Raw genomic sequence first — 19947 nt, forward strand, 5'->3', positions numbered from 1 at the left:
TATTTCCTCTCTGTTTACCACTTAAGTGGAGAGCACATGGTAAAAAAATGTGGAATTTGGGATAAATTTTTAGTATTCTTATGCAGAGCTATTCTATTGTGCCAAGTTATGCCATGGCAAAATCATTTGAGGCTGTTCTACAGACAAGTGGCCTTACCTCATTAAGGGGAGGAGATTCCCTAGTAGTTGTGGTAAAGCTAATTGCTCCCATTATAAGAGAGGAGTAGAGACAGCATTAAAAAGAAGAGTGGAAAATTCTGTCCAGTCACCAAGAAATCCTTGCCTTTGCAAGGCAAAAATTCACCTACCATGAACACTGCAGACTTTAAGTCATTCCACATACAAGCTAACTTATGCAGTACATAGGTGATATCAGCCAAGATAACAACCACTCTGGGTACAAGGGAATACTTGCTCTGAACCTTGAGGATTCCTCTAAAAGATAGAAACTTCCACTCATCATCTTCATTTCCCCACATTTCCATCTCCCAACTGTGAAGAGTCTTCCTGCCCATTTCTCCCCCTCTTTTACTTCCTCAAAAAGAAATAGTCGTATAAACTATTTTAAAAAAAGAAAACAAGCATCTCTTTTGAAGGATCTGTAGGTTTCCATTATGTATGTCCCACCCCATACCATGCCCTGTTTTTTGTAATACCTCTGAAAGAAGAAGCTATTCAAAGTGTTGACAGTTCTTCTGAGAGCTAATGTGAACCCTGGTTATCAGTGATTCAGAGGGCAACAGATGTTGATCAGAGAAATAGATGGTGACTCCCCAATCAAAATGTCCCCAGTCTCTCTCCTGAACTCAAGTCCCACATCATCAGCTATCTGTTAGACATCTCCTTTTCAATGTCCTATGGGTATCACAAACTTAGCATGTGAAAAAAATCATCATCTTCCCCCAAAACTTGTATGTTCATAAACCTCCCATATCTGTTGAGGGCATCAACATTCTTCCCATTATAAAGTAGGTTTGTAACCCATTATGGAGGATAATCCTTGACTATTTCTCTCATTAGCTCCCCATAGCCAATCCGTTAACAAGACATTGATTCTACCTCCAAAACGTCTCTCACGTTTATTCTTTTTATTTCCTATTCATCCAGGCACTGCTTTAGTTCTAGTCTTAATTACTTCTGGTATTAGATAACTTCTAAAAATCCTCCTGATTCCAGTTTCTTTGCTCTCCAATTCATGCTTCACATAACTACCCAAGCCTTTCTAAAGCACAAGTCTGACCATGTCCCTCTCTTTCTCAAATAGTCAGTAACTACCTATTGCCTATAGTATAAAGACACAAGCTCCTTATCTCACAACATTTCAAACCCATCACAGTTTTCTTGTTTATTTCCAAATCATGCTGCTGGTATTCTAGCCATCATCCTTATTCCCTTCCCAGTAGAAATTGGACTATGCCCCTGTGACCTCTGATTTTTCATTTTATCTTGCTTGGAACAAGACATTTCCCATATCCACTTGCTAGGCACTTCCAAACCATGCTGTTACACTTGTATCGTCCTTTTTCCCCATCCCCCACCTTACCCAGCTCCCCTTGATGTTATGTTCCCCCATTAGAATGTCTTGTTTGCTTATACTTGTATTCCCAGTACTTAGAACACTTATTGTGCCTGGTACATAGTAAGTGCTTACTAAACGGTATATCATTCACTCATTCATACAATCTAGCTCCATCCTTCTTTTCAAAACATACTTCATACAATTTCTCTTTCATGAATTCTGAATTCCAGACAAACAGGAATACTGGCCATTGACTAGACTTGATATTATATCTCTTATTTCTGTCCCTCTACACAAGCCATGGCTGGAGTGCACTGCTTTCTCTCCTCTGCCTCAAGGCTCAATTCAGATGCCTCCTCCTACAGGAAGCCTTTCTTGATGCCTGCCACCACCCCAGCAGGATTAGTTAATACTCTCTTCCTCCTTAGTTTTCCAATATGCTGGATCCTCTCTGAAGAGTGTAAGCTCCTTGATGACAGGCACTACCTCCATCTTATCTTTGTATCCCCACTAAACAATACAGTGTCTTACACATATTTGTTGAATTCAATTGATTGGAATTAAGTTGAATTGAATTGAATCTTGGTTTCTGAGGTATTGGCCCTGCCTGGTTCTTCCTTCTGTGCCCTCTTCAATCTCCCTTTATCTATCTTCCACTCCTCAAGTATTTGGCCCCCGGTGTTCTATCATGGATCTTCTCTCTCTACTTTTTCTCCCATAGGTTTAATTATTATCCCTATGCAGGTAGCTCCCAAATTTATATCCCTTCTAATCTCCAGTTCTCTGCCTATACATCCTGTAGACATCTCAAACTCAAGATGTCAAAAATGGAGGTGATTTTCTTCCTCTCTAACCTCACCACTCCTCCAAGCAGCCCTTTCTGAGCCTCCATCTTCAGTCATCCCTGACATTTTCCTCTTCTCCATTTCTCATCATCTCCTTGAATCTTTCCCCACATCTTTTGGATTCACCTGCTTCTCCTCCACTCACATGGCCTCCATCATTATTTACCTGGACTGTAATGCTATATGGCTAGCTAGAAGGGACCTCAGGTCACCTAGTCCAACCCCCTCATTTTCAAGAAGAGGAGATTGAACCCTATGGGGTAAGTGGTTGACCCAAGGCCATGCAGGTAGTAAATCATAAGGAGGATCTGAAGCTGTGAACTCTTGACTCCAGAGCCAGTACTTGACTGCCTCCCTGATCCAGACCTCTTTCTTCTCTAATCCATTGTCCACACAACTGGCAAAATAATATCTTTTTTTTTTGCTTTTTGGAGGGGGGAAGGCAGGGCAATTAGGGTTAAGTGACTTGCCCAAGGTCACTCAGTTAGTTAGTGTTAAGTGTCTGAGATTGGATTTGAACTCAGGTCCTCCTGACTCCAGAGCCAGTACTCTATTCACTGTGCCACCTAGCCACACCCTGAAATAATCTTACTGAAAGATTGATTTGACTATGGCACTCCCCTTTAGTGACCCCCCCCTTGCCTCTAGGAGAAGAGAGAAATTCCTTAGCAGGACATTGAAGGACACCCACAAACTGTCACCAGCCTACTTTACTTGTCTTACTTCACATGACTCCCCTTTGCGCACTCTCCATTGCAGACAAATTGACCAACTAACTGTCCCTGGGACTTGGCATTTCATGTCGTATATTCTTATCTTTGCATAAACTGTCTCTTTTGTCCAAAATGTACTTCCTCCTCCGCTCTGCCTCTAAGAATCCTGGCCTTCCTTTAAGGCTCAGCTCAGCTGCCTTCCCTGATCTCCTTCAGCTGTTTGTGTTCTCCCCCTTATCAGATGACCTTAATTTTGTATATGCTATAACCCTCCAAAGAATATTGAAGTTTCTTGAGGATATATATGGTTTATTCCTTTCCTTCTCCTCATCTTTGTAATAATAATAGCTAGCATCCATGTGGGCAGCTAGGTGGCACGGTGGATAGAATACCAGGCCTGGAGTCAGGAAAACTCATCATCATGAGTTCAAATCAAGCCTCAGACACTAACTAGTTGTGTGACCCTGGGCAAGTAACTTAACCCTATTTACCTCAGTTTCCTCATCTGTAAAATGATCTGGGGAAGGAAACAGAAAACCATTCCAATATCTCTGCCAAGAAAACCCCACATGGCATCACAAAGAGTCTGAAACAACTGAACAAAAGCATTTATATAGCACTTCAAGGATAGCAAAGCACTTTTACAAATATTGTCTCATTTCATCCTCCAAACCAGTCTGAGAGATAAGTGGTATTATTTATCTCCATTTCATAGATTAAGAAACTAATTTTTAAGAGAGGTTAAGTCACTTGCACAGGGCCATACAGCTAGGAATTGTCTGAAGGTAGATTTGAATTCATATCTCCCTGTGTCCAGGCTCAGTGCTATATCCACTGGACATCCTAACTGCCTCTTTGTACCCCTAATGCCTAGTACAATGTCTTCAGTTTAGTAGAAGCTTAATAAATGTTGACAACCAGAAATGGATCCAAAGTGGACCCATTTTGAGACATTGTCTTATTGGGTAAGAAAAGCTAGCCAGGGAACCCCAGCAAACCAGCCTTGGAATCCTTCCCCTGAGGCTATATTCTCCCTTCTGTAGAATGACAGAGTACAGGCCCCTGACCATCTCCACCCAAAATCTTATACATCAATGGATTCTCCATTGCATGCCAAATGATGGGTCTTGAATGCTCTGGGTTTTCCTGGTGGTTTCATAGTAGGGAAAACTCCTGAGGAAGAGTCATGTCATTGTTTTAGAGAATTTGGAGCTAGAATTGGACTTCTTGCTGTTGGCTCACGGGTATGAAAGCAAGAATCCTGCCTCCTTGCAGGCCTTTGTTGTGTGGATCAGCCAAGGCAATCACTCAGTTGTAGAAACACTTACTCTGCTGGATTCTAACCACTGTTGGGTTTTCTGTTTGTGCATTTGCCCTCCTTCATGTGGTACATACTTCATTGGCTTGTGATTCACGCCAGGGCCTTATTTGGCGCTGCATCAGCCTTTGGAGGAGGGGGAGAAAGCAATCCAGATGTTCAGAAAAAAAGCTTGGCATTTCACAGCCAATCCAAGAAAGTGGGTCATGTGGTGAATCCTCCCCAATGAACTGCTGTTATAAATTCAGGCTCAGGTTCTATCCTCAGAGCTTAGGCTTAACCATAAGCAGGCTGTAATCTAAAAGCAGTACTGCTGGACTGGTCAGTGAGGCATGAGATGGAGTGGAAAAGCCTAGGTACATTTCAGGTGTGGTGTTACTTTTGTGGTCCCAGACTCATGAGGCACCCATGCAGGGTCCATGTTGCTCTCTGCTTAAGTACTGCTCATAGAGCCAGGAGATCTGAGATTGGATTCCAGCTCCAACAGGGACCTTCCAGGTTTATTGTGAAGATCAAAATGAGATCAAATATGCAAAGGGGAATTGTGGATTGGACACTGTCCTGGGAGTCAGGAAGGCCACAATTCGAATCCTGCCTCAAATATTTACTAGCTGTATGGCTCTGGAAAGGCCACTTAATTTCACTGTGCCTTAGTTTCCTTATCTGTAAAATGGGAGTAGAAATAGGACTTCCCTCAGAGTTAGTGTGAAACAATATATGTAAATTGCTTTGGAAATATTAAAGTGCTGTTTGTTATTGTTATTAAACTGTCAAACACTATATAAATGTCAGCTGTTATTATAACCAGCTGTGTGACTCTTGGCAAACTTTTTTACTTCATTACAAAATGAAGATAATAAATACTTGCACTACCTACCTCCCAGGGTTGTTGTAGGGAAAATTTTTTATATATCTAAAAGGGCTAAACAAAAGTGAATTGGTGTCTGTATTATCCAAGAAAGTAGGCAGAGAGATTGTCAACAGGAAGACCATGGTTCAAATCCTGCCTTTGACACATGCTAGCTGTGTGACCACAGGCAAGTGACAGCCTCCCGTTGCCACCAGGCAATTCTCTAAGCCAGAAACCTGCACACTAGTTGGCAGCCTACATTGGTGGAGGGAGGTTCCACACCAGAATTCCCACACCATTTAAATCCTGGGTCTGCAACAGCAACAACAAAAGACTTTATTCTGTTTTTGTTTTTAAGCAGTTGGACACTTCTCATTCACTGGCTGTTCATGTGAATGCTCATCCTGTCTCCACCATCAGTCTGGGTGGGTGAGCCAAGAGGGATGAAGAATCTCTATATGGAGAGGTGGAGGGGCTGGGATGTTGTTGTTCTGGCCACTGAAAGGGGAAAGAAGTGAATGGAGATAGGGAGGCTCTGTCCCCAGCTTACCACTTACACAATCACTGGCTGCTGGAATAAGGAAACCCAGGCCTAGTCATTGGAAAGAGTACTTAGAGCAGACCTTCTAGGGTCAGGAGAAAATGCAAATGCCTCTCCTCTCTCTCTCTCTCTCTCTCTCTCTCTCTCTCTCTCTCCCCCCCTCCTCCCTCTCCTCTCTCTCTCTCCCCCCTCTCCCCCCCCCCCCCTCCATCCTCTCTCTCTCCCCCGCTCCCTCTTTCCCTCTCTCTCTCCCCCCTCCCTCTCTTCTCTCTCTCTCCTCTCTCTCTCCCCCTCCCTCTCTCCTTCTCTCCTCTCTCTCTTCCCCTCCTTATCCTCTCTCTCTCTCTCCCCCCTCCCTCTCTCACTCTCTCACTCTCTCCCCCCTCCCTCTTCCTCTCTCGCTCTCCCTCTCTCTCTTTCTCTGTCTCAATGCCTTGGTTTTTCTCTATGTCTAGCTCTGTCTCTTTCTCCCTTTCTCAGTCAAGGAGTATGAGGATAAAGAACAACCTATTAGATCTGGTAGTTAAACTATTACTGGTGACTTTGGAGAGAGCAGTTTCAATTGAGTAATAAGATTGGAACTCAGATTGGAGAGGGTTACTGTGTGTGATTCAAGGAATCAAAATCTTTAGTGATGTGTTAGCCATCTATTTCAATTTCTCCATTTTACAGATGATGAAAGTGAGACTCAGAGAGGAAAATGAAAAAAAAACAGAGAAAAAAAAAACTCTTGCCCAAGTTCCCACTAGTGCAGAGTTAAGATTAGACCCCCCCCCAAATCCTCAAGACTTTTCCCTGTACACAGTGCTAATATCCAAAATGATGTAGCTGCGAGTCATGTTATGATGAGCTTCTGGAGTACAGCATGAGACTCCAGGTCTAGAGCTCATTCCAGGTGAACCCAGAGGAAGAAAGGATCTGGCGCCAAACTCCTGGGATTTGTTCCTAAAAGAAAACCAAACTTATTTTATGGGGATGTTCTTTCTTATTGTTTTCCCATCCTCATCTTCTCTGGACCTTTTGTTTTGTTTTAGGCACCACGGTTATCTCAGAGGAATTAAAATGATCTTTGCCAAAGTCATCTTTTCATCATTTCATGACATTTTTTATTTTTATTTATCTAATGAACTTTTAGTAAACATGAACTTTCCATATACAAAGAACAGAAAGACAATTGTATTTGACACCACTTCTAACAGGATCTCAGGGCTAGAAGAGACTCAAGGTCATTTAGTGCAACCTCCCACTCAATGCAAGAATTCCCATTATAAGAACCTTGACGGATACTCTCCTGCTGCTGGGAGAGTTCCAGTGATGGCGAGGTCTCTACTCCATGATGGGGCCCATTCTATTTCCAGTTAGCTGTTGCTGGTAGAAAGTTCATCATCACAAGTGAGCTGCTTTCCTATAATTTCTCCATATCAGGTCTAACGTCCCTTGGGAACTCTACAGATTGAATCTAGTCTCTTGTTCACATCATGATACTTTCAAGGCAAGATAATCTTGTCCCTTCTGGGTCTTCCCTCTTCTGGGTTAAAACATCCCCCATTCCCTTCACTGCTCCCTCATATCCCCCTACTACCTCTTTATTCTTCAGCACTGTGGCCAGTTTGGGTACCTTTCTTCCAGTCAAGACTTGGACAATCCCCAACTGACCCCCACTCACACATTCAATGTCCCCAGTTCTGCCATATTGCATATATCTGACATACAGGCATGCAAGATGTTCCTCAATGCCTGTCCCACTTTCCTAGAGCATTAAGTTAGGATGAAAGGGATGAAGAGCTTGGCTTTTCCTATCATCTGTATCTGGTGTTTACTTTCCTCTGTGTGGTTCCACTTCAAGTCTTTGACAGAGCAGTAGGGAAGGGAGGAGAGCAGAAAAGAAAAATAAATTGTGTTCAAACAAAAGAGCTAATATTAAGCACCATATTTGACCAGTGTATTGATGGGTGTTTCATGTAATGTAAGCTCTTGAAGGGGTAGAGTCATATTCCTTTATATAGAATCAGCATCTAGCACTGTTCCTTACATGAATGACCTAAGATTAATCACCTCAATTTCTTCATCTAGAAAATGGGGACAGTAATATTTGCACCATCTACCTTAGAAGGCTGTTGTGAGGCTCCTCTCATGAAAGGCAGTATGGGCTTATAGTCAGGAGACTGAGTTCTAGCTCTAGTTTCATTATTTGGGACAAGTGTCTTAACCTCTCTGAGTCAGTTTCCTCATCTTTAAAATAGGGATAATTACCACCATCTCAGTAATGACTTGAGGGTGAGATGTCATGGATTGGAGAACTTGGTGACTATATAGAAACACTATCCAGTTGCCAATAGGATTATTGACATGAACAGGAAAGATAACACAATACCAAAAGCATTGATAATGCATTTCAGACTTCTCATTCTATATCACAGTACATATATGACCACAGCATATAGTCTATGTATTTGCCAAGTGGGATGAAGAATCCATCAGTGGAGATGTGAAGGGGCTAAGGTGGTGTTATTCTGGCTATTGAAGGAGGAAGGAGGTGAATGTTGATAGAGAAGCCCTATCCACAATCCACAGCCCATCTATCCCCCATTAGCAGTGCTTCCTAGAAAAGACTATAGAGTCAACTGGCCCAGGCTACTTTCTTTATTATCCCAATTCTGGGGATAGATATAGTCACAGAGATCATTCATTAAGGACATCATGGAGTGATTTCTGAGGAAGGGACCAACCTCTTTTGGCCTTTTAGAAGCAAGGTACCTATGATCTTGCAGCATCATTGAGCAGAAAAATCACTAGGTCAGAGGACCTGAGTTCAAATTTCTGCTGCATATTTCCTTTGTGCCCTTAAGCAAGTAATTTCATCTCTTTAGGCCTCAGTTTCCCCATCAATAAACCAAGAGGGTTGAACTAAATGATCTCTAAGACTTATTTCAACTGTAATTCAAGTAATTCTATGATTCATTTCTCCTCCTAGAAAATTATTAAAGTTAAGGACACTGCCATGGCAAAGGAATAAAGTGGAATCTATTAAATCTGGATCTTCTAATTAGCCTCATAATTGAATTCATCATTGTTTTTCTTTAGGTCAGGCAGCGTGAGACATCACTGGACAGAAATTTACTCCTTTGTTGAAAGTCTGGCTGAAAAATTCATAAGGTACAGTTTTTCAAAATTGAAATCAGATTTTCTATCTCTTTGGAGCTAACATTTATTTCCTCGTTATATTACATAGATAGACTTGTCCTTTAGGTGAGACTGAGCCAAGAAGGTAAAAGGGGCATGGAAAGTGGGGAGAGAAGGCCAGAAGGAGGGGTAGGTAGCAAAAACGAACTAGATTCATCCTTTAGAGAATTTATTTAAATGTCCATGATTATTAGAGAGCACCTAAGTATTGTTACTTGCAAAGGTCATGGTGGTGGTGGTAGAAAAGATAGCTTCCAGAGAAAGATGTCATCCTGAGTCTTTTTTTTTGTCTTTTCTAAGTCCACTTCACTCTATGTTTAGTGTACTAAGGCCAGGATAGTCTCTGTTATCACTGCCAAAATTATTTGTGGGGGAAGGGTAGGAAGGTAGGTGGAAGGGAGAGTGACTTTGTAAGGACCCTTCTTTATCTGGAACCAAAATGGAAGGGGCCAAGAAAAAAATGATCACACCCCTTTTATACTTCCTATTATTGATCATTGCAAAAAGGTGGATATCAGTGGTAGAAGTGGTAGTAATTTTTCTTTTCTGTAAAATGTACCAAACATAATTTTATTGTACAAAGTCTTTTATTCCCTTTCTAGTCCAATGTTGCGGATGTCTTTCATTGTCTTCTCCTCTAAGGGAACGACCATCATGAAGCTGACAGAAGATAGGCAAGTACTCCCCTCCCAGGTTCATGATGTCCTTGGCCATGTCTACTTGGGGAAGATTCAGCTGGAAAACAGATAATTATCCAGATAGCTCAGGTTAAAAAGTCTGCAACTGGTGAGAAGTAGTATCTAGATATTAATGAGATAAAACAGAAGAACATCTATAGGGTTGACTTAGCTCTGGGTAGAGTTGCGAAACAGATAAAATTTGTCTTCAGTACCTCTCATCTCCTATTTTATATCCTCCTAGACTGCCAATGTCCCCATCAGGTTGAGCAATGAAGTCTCACAAGCCAAATCTTTCCCTCATTCTTCCCTCCACAACTAATCAAAACTTCCCATTCCTAGGACTCATCTCCATCTCCATCTCCATAGGACTTTCTCTCTGATGGGCAAATGGTAAACTCATCCTAGCCAACGTGTTAATGACTGATAATGGCCTTACCCCTTTGAGATAAAGTCCATATCTAGATCCCAAAAGCATAACCGGTATTTGTTTTATTGGTTGTTGTTTGAGGGACTTTCCCCCATATATTAAATTAAAGAAGCATTTTTAAGTATTTACTATGTACCAGTTACTGTGTTAAGCCCTAATAATACAAAGATTAAAACAGAAGACTCCTTGCCTTTAAGGAGATTATATTCCATAGGTGGAGTGTATAGAAAATATGTACATAGATAATAAACACAAAGTATATATGAAGTAATTTCTGGGGCATGATTCTAGCTACTGATGCTTCCCAGAGGAGATGGTACTGAGCTTTGAAATATACAAGGGGTTCTATCACTCAGAGTGAGGAAGGAGTGACTTCTGTACTAAGGGACATAGCCTATGCCAAGACAGAGACTGGAGATGTAGTATTCAGGGAACAGCAAACAGACCAGTTAGAATGTTGAGTGTGTGGAAGAGAGTAACATGTTGTTCACTGAGTATTTTTTGCGTATGCCAACTGTGTTGGCCCTAATCATCACTGGCCTTTAGAATAAGTCAAGAAAGATAGGCTAAAGTCAGATTATGAAGGGCTTTAAAAGCTAAACAGAGGAATTTGTATTTTTCCTAGAGGAAAGAGGCAGCCAGTGCAGTTTCCTGAACAGAAGAGTGACATGGTCAGATCTATGAATTAGGAAGATCACTTTGGCAGTTGTGGGGGGAGGGAAGGGGATTGGAGAGAAGGGGAGGCTGGAGGCAGGGAGACAGTAGGGGGCTACATGTGATGAGAAGCTACACAAGGGTGGTGAGTGGAGAGACAAGATAGGAGATATATATCGGAGTTAAAAATTGACAGCACTTGATAACTGATTAAATTAATTAAATGTGAGGGAGAGGAAAAAAGTTGAGGATGACAAGGAGATTGGCATCTTCAGAGACTGGACACATGGTGGTGGCCTCCACAGAAAGAGAGAATCTAAAAGGAGTGATTCCCCACTCCATACAATCTTTCTATGGTACCTAAAGTTAAAGCCAGACATCCCTGAGAGCCTGGATAGTCTATGTTATCCATCAATGTTGACCCAAATTCATAGACTCATAGGACTGAGAACTGGGAGGAATTTTGGAATCATAGATTTAGTGCTCCAAAGGACCTTAAACATCTGATCATAGTCTGATTCCACCCCCTTCGTTGACAGAGGGGCAGTGTGGGCCCCAGGACACACAAATAGTAAGTATTTGAGGTCCAATGGATTTTCCATTGCATGACTTTGCCTTTTCCCTAGATAACTGCACATGCCTCTACTTTGCCTTGGCTGGCAGACAGCCCCAGCATATGTCTCAATCTGCTCATTGAGTAGTCTTCATATACGCCAACTGTGTTGGCCTGGATCATCACTGGCCTTTACAGCCCATATGCTTTTAATAGCAGCTGACTAAGTTTATGTTGCTGCTAACAACCCAAGAATTGTTGCTAAATGGTACTTATTATTTTACAAGAAAGTTCTGTTTTTCCAACTCTTGGTAATTTAAAAAAAATAAGAATATTTGTAATCACGAGAGCTAAAAACACCTTGGCTGGAGATTTGTATGGCTTTATAATAAAGCACAAACCTGAGTGAGGGAGAACATAATGCTGAAGAACATCGGGCTAACAGGAAGAGAAAACTAAGAAAAGGAAACATAATGTAAACTCCCTGAGGGCAGGAACTCATAGTTTTTTGGATTTTTTTTTGTCTTTGTTTACCTATTGCCTAGAACACAGCACCTGGTACATAGAAGATAATTGCTAAATTTTAAAAATGTTTTTTCAAACCTAGTCCTTTCATCTGAGCTGCAATCACAAAATACAACATTAAGAAAGGAAGGGAATAAGCACTTATAAGCATAATGATAACAATAAAAATTATAATAATTAGCATTTATTATAGTGCCTTCTACGTGGTAGACCCTGTACTAAGCACTGTTACAAATGTCTCATTGAATTCTCACAACCACCCTGGGAGGTAGGTGCTATCATTATCCTCATTTTACAGCTGAGGGGAAACTGAGGCAGAGAGAGATTGAGTGGCCTGCCCAGAGACACAAAGCCAGTAAATGTCAGGGGCTGCATTTGAACTCAGGTCTTCCAGACTCCAGGCCCAGGGCCCTATCCACTGTGCCGCCAGCTGCCTCTAGAAACAATCAACAATATAGAACATATGTACTTGATCATTATTTATGGCCACAGGGCAGAGAATGAAACACTGCTCTTTGAAGGTCTGCAGTTCCTACACTGTATCCAGCATGGTTTTGGTGGACTCCCAAAGATGTCTTCATAGAACAAAATAACCCATCTGTGTATGAATGAAAAATCAAATTAGGTTCTCCAATTTAGAGCGGCTCTCTGTCCTTCACCCTTGCCTCCTCTCTCCATCCCCCTTTACTGTGGTGGCAATCATGGACTGACTAGGGGCCAAGGCAAAACCCCTCTTTGAAAACAATGCAGCCAGTTAAAAAGAGGCCTAGTAGACCAGAATCATTTCATAGTGTTCTTTCCTGTCCAAGTGGTTTGGGGTAACACATTTATTTTGTAATGCTTAAGGATCAGAAGAAAAACATTAAAAAAAAAAAACCTTAATTTTTTTTTTAATTTCAGAGAAGCAATACGTCGGGGTCTAGAGGTCCTTCGGTATGAAGTGCCCGGAGGAGACACATTCATGCATAAAGGATTTGAAAGGGTAGAGATTGCAGGACCTGGGGGATTTCATCATGGGACACAAATTCTGCTTTTATTGCTTTTGCTGGATTTAATTGAAGACCTAAGATATTTCTTTCTTCTTATTTTTTTTAGGCAAATGAGCAGATTTACCATGAGAACTATGGAGGTAAAATACCTGTGTGTTTCCTTGGCATTGTTCTCATTTCCTGGAAGAGATTATTTCCCTGCCTTGGAGCTCTGGTTAAGCAGTGCCAAAGAAAAAACGCAGGGTATCTGGGGAAGTGAATTAAACACAGGAATTCAGTTGACAATAGCTAGTTTTGATTTTTTTTATTTGTTCCCAGCTGCAACAGATGCATTCCTATCTCTCCATTCATAAAGCATTTCCATCTTTTGAATTCTGTTGACCTTAAGTGTTTATGGCTATGCCATCCACATAATGTAACGAGCAGGGTCATATTAGAAGAAAGCTGTCAGAATCAATGGTCCCCTTAATTTTAGACTACACTTGTAACAGCATTTGAAAGATTTTTAAAAAGAGTTGAGGTTGGGAGTAGAGAAGGGGACTTGACTGATATTGAAGTCTGGACATGCCCTCAATGTCCTAGATAAGTTAACTAAGTAAATGATTCCATACAAGATTATATCTGACTTTTTTTTCCTTATTTCCTTGGACAGCTCAAAAGAATATGTCATCCCTAAATACAGGAAGCAGATTCTAATTCTGAAGGAAGTACTGGGGAGGAATTACATAAATAGAACCAGGCATTGTGGAAATGTGAATGAAGTGTTTTACAATGCAACTTGGCAAGTAGGGTACTTTGGGGGAAAGACATTGGCTCTGAAGTACCTGGGTTCAAATCCTGATGTTTCCTAGCTATGTGAACGGGAGCAATTAGCCTCCCTGAGCTAAAGTACTTTCTCTGTAAAATAAGGGTTTTGAACTAGGTTGCTCCAGGGAAGTCTAATTCTTTATGACTGACAGGATTTCATATTTCCTTCCCAGCACAGATTTAACAACAAAAAAGGGTAATGAGCTGGTTTACCTATAAGGTTTTGCTCCCACCATTCAGTCTCTAGTTTATAACATTTTGTGACAAATGATCAGATTGTCTCACCAAGTAAAACAAACCAAAATTTCATTTGAAGAAAGAAATAAACTGAGACTCCCTCTATTCACTTAGACTGGCATCACCAATGTTTTGTGCTTGGAAAGATGATGGATACTATGTAGAGAGAATGTTTCTTAATTGCTAATAGAAGATTGGTGTATCAGGAGGGGAACCTCCGACCTTGAGGACACATGTGGCTCTCTAGGTCCTCAAGTGCAGCCAAAAAATTCAGTCAAAGGTACTTGAGGACCTAGAGGACCACATGTGACCTTGAGGCCATAGGTTCCCCACCCCTGATGTAAATCTTATGCTACTGTGTGACCAGAACCAGAACTGGGGTGGAGTGAATAGGGCTGTTTCTGAGGATGCCACATAGAGAGGGTGCTAATAGCCCTCACAATCCTTCAGTAGCATAAAAACAACAGAATTTAGCACCTAGTTCACAAAAAATAATCAGTTAAAATAGGAAGCTTTCAGATGGTGAGCTCCTCTTCTCCATCCCCTCCCCTTGCACATATTAACTTCCCTAACAATGACCTTGGGCTACTGTCCCAGAGTCTCTGTCTCCCCACTTTGGGTCGATGTGTCACCTTCCACAGCCATCCGAGGCACCCTTCATGCCACCTGCCCTATGCATGACTTGTGGTACTTAACTCACTGCAAAAATGCCTAATTCTATTCCTGTGCTGACGTAACCAGGTCATTCCACTGTCCGCAGGTCTCCATACTGCTAGTGTCATCATTGCCCTGACTGATGGAGAACTGCAGGAAGAGCAATTTTATTTTGCAGAGAAAGAAGTAAGTCTTATTTACCCCCGATAGCATTTCCATCCAATTCATGACACTTTTTTGAGCTTCAAATATTGTTTAAACTTCCTTCTTAAGCTTCAATCTAAATTGTTTCTTTCATTCAGGCAGACCGAGCCAGAGCCTTTGGGGCTATTGTCTACTGCGTGGGAGTAAAAGATTTCAATGAGACACAGGTAACATGATATAAAAGTCCTTGAATTCTCCATTGTTGGTCCAGATGCTCAGGCAGCAGAACCAATGGCTGCTTCATTGTAGCATTCATACTCTTAATAGTAACTTTAAAAAATACTAGATGTCTTCACTCTAAGAAAGTCAGTGAGTCCTTGAAGTACAAAGGGGTGATCCATAATTCCTCATGAGTAAGTTGGGAACTTTTGGAAACTTCATTAACTCTTTCTAAGAAGACATAAAAGCAAGTAGATGCTTCAATAAGTCCTAAATTCTCAGAGGTGCATTCAGGATTTGGGTTAGAGTTAGCTCAATAACTATTATTAAATTTTGTTATCATTATTAAATTTAATTATTAGTACATTTTTAGTGTGGGCATTTACATCAGAAATCAGCAAATTCATATTATATATGTATATATATGCATACACACATATATATAAATAATTTCTATAATTCATTGTCAGGGCTTGATTATTATTTTGTTGATTGTCTAAACCAAGGCTTCTTGAGCTTTTTCCACTGGTGACCCCTTTTCAGCTTTTGGCAACTTTTGTTGGCATTCTGTGGCCTGAGGGCACGTGCAGTACAAAGGGCATGTGCTTTGTGTTCAGAACCAAGGCTGCAGTGAAGTTGGAAGATGCAACATGCATGGGCAAGCGCTGCCAGAAACACCTCAGATTCATTACATGTTTTATTTTTAATTAATTTTTGGTTCTTGCACATACAGAAACCTTTCACTGTGGCCGAATTTTTCACAACCCCAAATGGGGTCATAACCCACAGTTTAAGAAGTTCTGGTCTAAATGTAAAGTCTTGGAGAAAATGTTAGTGATATAAATTAAAATTAGTAATACAAATTAAAATTAAAAGTATACTATATGTATATATATTTTAAATCTGGTTAGTAAACATCCACCAACATACTCCTGGTTACAAGGAATGTCGGTGGCCTGTTAGTCCAACCCTAACTTGGATAGAAATCCCTTTTAAAACATCTCCATCAAATGGCCATACAACCTTGGATTCTCTTTGTTACATTCTTTTATTTCCCTGCTTTTCAGAAACCCAGCTGCCCTAAAGTTAGCACCACTAAAATAATAATAACAATGGCAGTAACAGTAGCAACTAATTCAGGTAATGATTTGAAATTTGTCAAGCATCTTGCATACAATACTCATTTGATCCTCACAATAATCCTGTGAGGTAGGTATTATTATATCTACTTTACAGAGGAGGAAACCAGGGCTCAGAGAGGCTAAGACTTGGCTCACACAATTAGGACTTTACTGGGTGCCCAATGGTTAGTGCCTTTCCATAGCTGCCTTGTATGTATTTTGTAAGTGTGTGTATGTGTATAGTCTCCCCTGTTAGAATATAAACTTCTTGAAGATGGGCTTTGTTTTGATTTTGTCTGAATCTCTAATATTTAGCACAGTTCCTAGCATATGGTAGGCATTCCATAAATACTTGCTTACTTGCAAATGACATACAGTTGTGATCATGTATATGGAAGCAGTCTCATGCAACTCTGTTTTGACAGAGCAGTAGACTCTTCTAGACTTTCGTGGATTCATTATAACTCGCCTCACACCTCCTTCCAAGTCATGCTCAGGGAGAAAGAGAGGGAGACTTTTGAAGAGACTCTGAAGTTTCTATTGAACTAAGGTCCTTCCCCCATGACCAGAAGTTTAAACTATTCTCACTAGTTAGCTAAATCACTAATTCATCTGGATTTTCCAGGGCTCTGCCCTCTAAAATTCCCTGACTAACTTTTCCCACATGATTCTTGATACTAACCACCTTTGTTCATGTCCCTTGATTGTGTATTAGATCTCCTTTCCTTCCTGAATCCTCAGGGCTTGGAAAAACACCCTTTAATCTTTACAACCCTTCCTATATTCTCATCAAGGCTCTCCATGGCCTTCTTAGGGAGGCTCATCTTCAAGCCTCGATCTCCAAGCCCTGATTTCTTCTCCATTAACCATCACCTAGAATAGTAGCATATCAGCCATTCATATTTATACTTCAATTTCTTTGGCTTCAACCAAACTGGACAAACCCCAAATCCATAAGGATTCTGAGGAAGGGAATTTGTTCAGTTGATAAAAATGTGGGTAATTTAAAAAAAAAACCTTACTATTGGGGGTAAGGCTAAAATAAACAACATCCATAAGGGTGATCTATTGGGTATTGATAGGAAAAAAGATATAGCTTTTAGTAATTAATACTGAGAAGCGTGAATCTCCATCAACACTTGGACATTCACCCCCTAATTTTTCTGTTGACTCATTGTTCTTCTCTTTACAGCTGTCAACAATTGCTGATAGCATTGACCATGTGTTTCCTGTTACCGGTGGATTTCATGCCCTTCGAGGTGTCATTGACTCTGTGAGTAGGAGATGAGTAAAGATGGTGGGCTTTTTCCTTACTTTAAAAAAAATGAATCCCCATTTTCAGAGGCATGACAAGAGCGGGGTTATCAGCCTTTACCCCAGGATATTGCATTTGAAAAGTCCTAACAGCTCTGCAACCCTTTAGCAAAAGAGAAAAGAGAACCTAGGAACTAGTGAGCAAGAAAAATTCATTAAAATAGGAAGTTACCAGATGATGAGATGAGAGGTTCCTCCACACTGTCCCTCTCCTCCCCTCAACATTCAGCAAACTTTCACCATTATCTTAGGACTTCTCTCAGCAAAGGGTGCTGGGCGGTGCCTCAAGCCCTCATAGCTAATGACTTGCTTCTCGCTGCTTGCTCTGGGTCTGGTTTAGGTACTTGCCCTGGACCCAATAAGTCCTAGTTATGGCTCTGACTGTTTGATGTTTCCAACTATTTGCTTTTTAGATCCTGAAGAAATCCTGCATTGAAATCTTAGCTGTGGAGCCTTCTAGTGTGTGTGCAGGAGGTGAGTTGGTATCATTGAGGCTATTAAATTACTGTAGATCAAGTCAATTAAATTACTAGATCAATGCATATAAGAAGTGTTAACTTCATGGGTGATTGGGTACTAACAACAACAAACAATAATAATACAACAAATAACTAGAGTACTTAATGATTATAAAATGTTTAATACCCCTTATCCCATTTGGTCCTCATATCAACTTTGTAGGATATATAGTGCAAATATAATTATCTCCATTTTATAGATGAAACGGAGGCTGGGAGAGGTTAAGGAAATTGGTTATGGTCACATAGATAGTAAAGGGAGAGAGTCCCCTTTACTGCCCACTCTACTGCTTGATGAGAGATGTGTGAAAAGGGGCCCAGGGAGCTTAGATTAATGTTTTTGCCCTGTTTGTTATGAAAGATCCTGAGGTGGTACTGCTGTGATTTCTCTATCTACTTCATGACAAGGTAACAATGATTAAGTGGGTTTAGGAGTTGAGAGAATTGATCCTCCTCTTTCCAATCCTGTTTCTGTCTCTTAGGATATCAATTACAGAGCACTGTAATGGGAATAGCATCAGAGTAGAAGCCAGGAGAAATTTGCATACAAATTCTGCCCTGATGTAGTTATATGACTCCTAGCAAGTCATTTCAGCTTGGAGCCTCAGTTGCTTAAAATGTAAATGGGGATAATAAGACCTGGAGTATATCTCTCATGGGGTTGTTGCAAGGATTAAGATTGAGATATCATTGAGATGATATATTTGTAGCAATTTCTCTGAGCTCATTCTTCTAGTTTCTACTCCCACTCCCACTGATGAATTGGGTCCTCAACTCACAATTTCTCTCCTAAGGGTTCTATCATTGAGTAAGTCTGAAGGGCTGGCAAATTCTAATATGATTATGACTACTATATATTATTATTATTACTGTCATTCATGAATACCCATCTTGAATGTCAATACCGATTAACCAATTACTTGTCAATTTACTTTTACAAAAAGATATTTCTGGGGAAGGTATTGTCAAGAACAGAAGTTATGAAAACATCCCCCATTAGAGAAAGTCAAATTATAACAACCTTGAGATAATCATTTTACCCTACCAGATTGACTGAAATGATAGAAGGGGAAATTGACAAATGGTGGAGGGGATGGGGAAAAATTAGGACACTAATTCATTGTTGGTGGAATTGTGAAATGATCCAACCATTTTGGAGAGCAATCTGAAATTATGCCAAGAATAATTAAACTACCTTTACCCTTTGACCTAGCAATACCACTACTTGGTCTATTTCTGAAGATAATTAGGGGGAAAGGATAAGAACCTACATGTTCTAAAAGGTTTATAGCAGCTCTCTTGGTGGTAGCAAAAAATTGGAAATTGCAGGGATGCCCATCAATTGGGAAATGGCTGAACAAGTTGTGGTATACGATTGTGATAGAACACCATTGTGCTATAAGAATCAATGAGCAGGACAATATCAGAAAAACCTGAAAAGACTTACATGAAATAATGAAGAATGAAATCAGCATAACCAAGAGAACATTATATATAGTAACAGCAGTATTGAATGACTTTGAATGAATGTTTATTTTGACAATTATAACTACTCAAATTAACTATAAAGGACACATGAAGAAAGTTGCTATAAGCATCCAGAGAAAGAACTGATAAATAAAAGTATGTACAGGGGCGACTAGGTGACATGGTGAGTAAGAGCGCTGGCCCTGGAGTCAGGAGGACCTGGGATTGGTTCCAGCCTCAGATACTTAACACCCACACAAAATAACTGACCGTGTAACTTTGGGCAAGTTACTTAACCCCAATTGCTTTTTAAAAAAGTATGTATAGAATAATTAAGAAATTCACGTGATAATTTTGTTGTATATTTGAAAAGAATAACAAATTGTGCATAGGAGATTTGCAGTTTCATGTGCAATCATCTTTTTTATTGTACTATTATGGAAATGCTTGTTTTATTCCATAAATTAAAAAAAAAAACCATCCCTCAGGTGAACCCACTGCTGACCTGGGTAAGTCAGACAACTCCTCACCAGATTCAGCTACTGCTGCTACTCCTGCCCTGGTTATTGGCAGGACCTCTTCAATTCCTTTGGTTCTGCCAGTCTCACTGGTTTCCTGGGCACTTGAATCCCAAAATACTCAATTGACTAAGATCAGGAAAGATGAAAC

At 40.5% G+C, this 19947-nt stretch overlaps 1 protein-coding gene and 1 long non-coding RNA gene across 2 annotated transcripts in view; one reads left to right on the forward strand and one right to left on the reverse strand.

The window, feature by feature from the left end:
• Window positions 1-19947, reverse strand: part of LOC138145592 (uncharacterized) — a 91174-nt gene that overhangs the window by 14869 nt on the left and 56358 nt on the right. The gene's annotated exons all lie outside the window — the stretch shown is intronic.
• ANTXRL (ANTXR like) overlaps window positions 1-19947 on the forward strand; it is a 91354-nt gene that overhangs the window by 11566 nt on the left and 59841 nt on the right. The window contains exons 2-9 of the mRNA XM_069067262.1: window positions 8871-8942; window positions 9572-9643; window positions 12709-12790; window positions 12904-12937; window positions 14602-14681; window positions 14798-14866; window positions 17172-17252; window positions 17707-17767. Coding sequence (XP_068923363.1) covers window positions 8871-8942; window positions 9572-9643; window positions 12709-12790; window positions 12904-12937; window positions 14602-14681; window positions 14798-14866; window positions 17172-17252; window positions 17707-17767 — 551 coding nt within the window. The remainder of the gene's footprint in view (window positions 1-8870; window positions 8943-9571; window positions 9644-12708; window positions 12791-12903; window positions 12938-14601; window positions 14682-14797; window positions 14867-17171; window positions 17253-17706; window positions 17768-19947) is intronic.

The sequence above is a fragment of the Petaurus breviceps genome, unplaced genomic scaffold, assembly GCF_028583685.1.
Source record: "Petaurus breviceps papuanus isolate PSGF00001 unplaced genomic scaffold, PetGlider_PUasm1.0 90740, whole genome shotgun sequence".
Lineage (NCBI taxonomy): Eukaryota > Metazoa > Chordata > Mammalia > Diprotodontia > Petauridae > Petaurus > Petaurus breviceps.